The 4,506-nt window shown below is 41.2% G+C and overlaps 1 protein-coding gene across 1 annotated transcript in view; it reads left to right on the top strand.

Moving 5' to 3' along the window:
- The window catches only part of OSGIN2 (oxidative stress induced growth inhibitor family member 2), an 11,219-nt gene continuing 6,713 nt past the window's right edge, over positions 1 to 4,506 (top strand). Inside the window, exons 1-3 of the mRNA XM_006924062.3 lie at positions 1 to 185; positions 3,317 to 3,453; positions 3,996 to 4,187. Coding sequence (XP_006924124.1) covers positions 119 to 185; positions 3,317 to 3,453; positions 3,996 to 4,187 — 396 coding nt within the window. The 5' untranslated portion in view covers positions 1 to 118. The remainder of the gene's footprint in view (positions 186 to 3,316; positions 3,454 to 3,995; positions 4,188 to 4,506) is intronic.

Raw genomic sequence — 4,506 nt, forward strand, 5'->3', positions numbered from 1 at the left:
GTTCCATGTTTGTTTTTCTTTTTAAAAAAGAAGCTATAGTGACACTGAAACCGAAGGAGAGATTTTTGATTCCTTAGTGAAATATTTTGGTGATAATTTGGGGCGAAAAGTTAAAGCGATGCCATTAGTTGAAGAAACTTCCTTACTTGAAGATTCATCAGTGACTTTGCCTGTGGTAATAATAGGTAAGTTATTGCATTTTCTCTCTTAAATTTGTTGTGATCCTTACTACTTCTGTAAATGTACAGTTGCATAACTCAAGTTCTTAGGATTGTATTGAAGAAGTGTCGTTAGGTTTGATATGTTAAAGCAACCAATAATCAAATCTTAGGAGAGACAAATTGGTTTATCTGATATTAGGTCCTAGTTAAAATGCGACATCCTTTCATTAAAGAACTGATGCTACGTTATTTTAAAGCACCGGCTCTCAGTCAGTCGCGTTGATTATATGACAGCGTTGCAGTAACGACGCCCAGTGTTGCTCACACCCTCCCCGCACCGGGCACTCTGTGTACGTCGCCGGGTGAGGTCTTACCGCACGATGGCCCTCCGATGCAGCGCGGTTCCGTGACGAACATCGTAGTCCTCTGCAGTGATGTTTAGAATTTCCTTAACCACAATATTTCTGTGATTTCTCCTTTGTACCACCTCAACAGATAGGCGTATAAGAAATTAAAAATTAAGCTATTAATAAAACCTAATTACTTTAGAATTACAAAAGTTTTTATGATTGTTTTAGTGCTTGTATTTCCCTGTCATGTGTATCTTCCATCTAATATTCAAACGCACACGAGGTTGGCAAGTGCTATAGTGTGCGGCAACCTGAAGAAAGAGACATGGGACATAACGTACCTTGGTGGCAGGCAGCCTCTGCAGTTCCTTTGATAGTCCGTTTCACAGAAAGGGCAGAGGAGAGAGAAGCCCTGTCCTCTCACTGGCATGGGGGACGGTCAGCACAAGAAGGAAAGGAAGGAAGGAAGCAGGTCGTTCTACACTGGTCACCTCTGGGGAACAGGCTAGAGATGACAGCTTTTGCCCTAGTGCTCCTCCTGGATGTCTTGGAGACCATACTCCTGGTCCACTGTCCAGCTTCTAGCCACAGTTATTTTCTGTCCTGGCTGCCTTCCAACCAGGAACCATGGCTGCTGCTTCTAGCTCGGTGTCGGGAAGTCTGGAAGGAAGAACTACCTTCATTTCACCTGCGCACCTCAGTCCCCCGTCCCCTAGTCCTGTTTGCCCCAGTTGGCCGACGAGTGGCACCGCCAGCCCGAGCATACGTAACGAGCTCATTTCCTCAGTATATGCGTTGGGTTTCTATTGTCTGGATGTTTCGCAGTTTAGTCACTTGTTGACATCTTGTTTGCTTCTGCCTTTTGAGTTGCGAGTACAGATGCTACACACATTCGTGTGCAGGTTTGTGTATGTTCACTACATCTTCAGCTCCTGTGGGTAAACACCTAGGAGTGTGAGTGCTGGGTCATATAAGACAATGCTCAGCTTTTTAAGAAGCTGTCGGTCTTCCAAAGTGGCTGTGGCACTGCATTCCCAGCTGTTACGAGAGTCCCTGCTGCTCCACGGCCTTGTCAGCACTTGGTATTGTCTGTTGTGGGTTTTAGCCATTCTGATAGGTGTGTCGTGTTACCCCGTGGTTTCATTTTGAAGTTCTGTAATGACATGATGCTGAGCATCTTTTCATATGTGTATTTGCCATCTGTGTCTCTTCGAGGTGTGTTCAGATCTTTTGCCTGCTTTTTGAACTCTCATATACAAGAGTTCTTTGTATAACAAGTATGTTATCAAGTGTATGTTTTGCACATATTTTCTCCCAGTCTGGGACTTTTCATTCTCTTAACAATGTCTTCTGCAGAACAGAAAATGTGAACTTTTCAAAGTCCTGCTTATCAGTTTTTTTCTTTCATGGATCCTGCTTTTAGTGCTATATCTAAAAACTCACTACCAAACCAGAGGTCACCTAGATTTTTCTCCTACGTTGTCTTCTAGAAGTTTTATAATTTTGTTTCTTATGTTTAGTTGGGTCTGTGCTCTGTTTTAACTTTTGTGAAAGATATAAGGTCGGTCTCTGGATTCATATTTTTGCATGTGTGTATATACTTGCTCCAGAACCATTTGTTGAAGAGACTGACTCCACAGGCTCGCCTTTTCTCCTTTGTCAAAAAGAAGTCGACTACATTTGTGAGAATCTATCTCTGGGCTTTTTGTTCTGTTCCATTGATCTGTCTGTTCTTTAGTCTTTTTGATTCAAGGAACTTAGCTCTTTGCCTCAGATCTTAACTCCCACTCTTTGTCATTTATCATGTTTATGAAGGCAAATGATTTATTTTCCTTGTCTTTTGAGTTTTGCGTCATGCTTAAAGGCTTCCCACTCCAGCAATCTAAGTAGAAATATTACCCGCTTTCTTAATAGTCTTTATGATTTTACTTCTCATATTTACATCTGTGAGCTTATTTGGGACAAAATCTTAGGCAAGGAACAGGATTTTTTCCCTATGGCTGGCAGTTGTCCCAGTTGAATTAAATTTTTGATAGATGTGGATAATAAAGAAGTAGCAACCCAGACTAAAGAGACCACGGAAATGGAAGCAGTTCACCAGCGTTCAACACAAAGTCCAGTTTGATTTTAGTTAAAACATATCAAACATAGAAAAGTAGTAATAGGAGACAGGACTGGACAGATGGTTCAGATCAGAAGACGGAGGGCACTGGAATAGAGCAGCCAACATGCTGAAGATCACGTGTTACTGAAACTCACCTGGATATAGAATGTGACGTGATTTGGGGGTAGGTGAGTCTTAAGGAGAATCAGGAGGAGACTTCTGTCTCGGAAGAGGGTGTAGGAGTGAGAACAACAAAGACACTGACCGGATAGAGGTGACAAGACAGGTTTAGAACCAGAACCTGATTAACTTAGGATTCTGCTGGTGCCATAAGTCAAGAAGGGATGGTGTTTAAAAGGAAAAGGCACCTAAACAAGAGCTCATGAATTGCTTGTGAACACATCGATGATGTTACTAGTGGTCTTCCAGGTGGAGTGAAGAAGTAGCATGTGGACACGGGGGATATATTTTGGGAAGAGGTCAACCTAGGGAGTCTAACTCTGGGAGTCAGTAGCACAGAGCTGAAGTTCCGACTACATGGGGCTCACCTAGGAAAATGGGAGTGAAGACACAAGTCCGAATCTTGTGAATACTTGGTTTTAAGAGCTGAGAGAAATTGAGAATTGGTGAGGGAGAAAAGCCAAGGAATAGCATTAAGATGCATGACACACCCCTCTCCACCCTTTTTTTTTTTTAAATAGGAAATGGACCCTCAGGGATCTGCCTTTCTTATATGTTATCAGGCTACAGACCATATTTATCATCAGAAGCAATACATCCTAATACAATCTTACACAGTAAATTAGAAGAAGCAAGACATCTTTCCATTGTTGATCAGGTATTATTTCTTACATGTCAATCCTTTTAATTTTTTTTTTTATTCTGAAACATGATTAGTTTTCTACTTATATGAGCATTGTGTTTCCTAGTTGAATATCCTCTTCTAGACAAGACTACCATTTTTTAGATTAGTAAATATATTCTGCTGAGTTACTTCTATTTTCCCGAATTGGTAAGAGCGGAATTCCCAACTGGTTTCCTGATAGACGTTTAATAGGTGCTGTCTGCTTATGGAAGTTCGGGGAGCGCTGCTTTTATAACTTCCGGGTCACTGTAGACATGTTAAGGCATCTTCCAGGCATCTTCAAGTTTTGCAGTAAAAGGATCCGATTAGATTTGTTGAAACCCAATCGTTTCCAATATTTATTTGACTGAAGAATCTATTATGGTCTCAAGGAACATCAGTGTTCTCTAGCACACTATCTGGGAAATGCTGGGTTAGTGTAAGGGCCTGCACTTAGCTGTGATAGCTGCTTTTTAGTGTTATTTTTTCCCCAAAAAACTATGCCTTTTTTTCTTTCTTTTTAAAATTTCATTCAGGACTTAGAATACCTGTCTGAGGGTCTTGAGGGCCGATCGTCCAATCCTGTCGCAGTGCTTTTCGACACGCTTCTTCATCCAGATGCTGACTTCGGGTACGACTACCCCTCCGTGCTGCACTGGAAATTAGAGCGCCACCATTACATCCCTCACCTGGTCCTTGGGAAAGGCCCACCTGGCGGAGCTTGGCACGTGAGTCCGTTCTTTGCAGCGTTTCAGCATAGGTGACTTACTACAGGGCATCTCGATGACACCATCTGATTCTTAAATATTGAGATAATACATGATATTACTGAATTTTTACCTGGAAATTTTAATCCCGTTCAATTAAATGTGGGTTAATTACTAGAAGTTAGGTCAAATTTGACAACCGATAGTCTTAGACTAAGCATTTCTCTATACTATTTCGTGAGAATTATACAGAAAATATTTCAAGACTATTTTGCATATTAAAAAATGTTTAATTTATTCACTTTAGAGATGACAGAATCTCACACAGTATTTCATAGTC

Source organism: Pteropus alecto, unplaced genomic scaffold (genome assembly GCF_000325575.1).
Source record: "Pteropus alecto unplaced genomic scaffold, ASM32557v1 scaffold87, whole genome shotgun sequence".
NCBI classification, from domain to species: domain Eukaryota; kingdom Metazoa; phylum Chordata; class Mammalia; order Chiroptera; family Pteropodidae; genus Pteropus; species Pteropus alecto.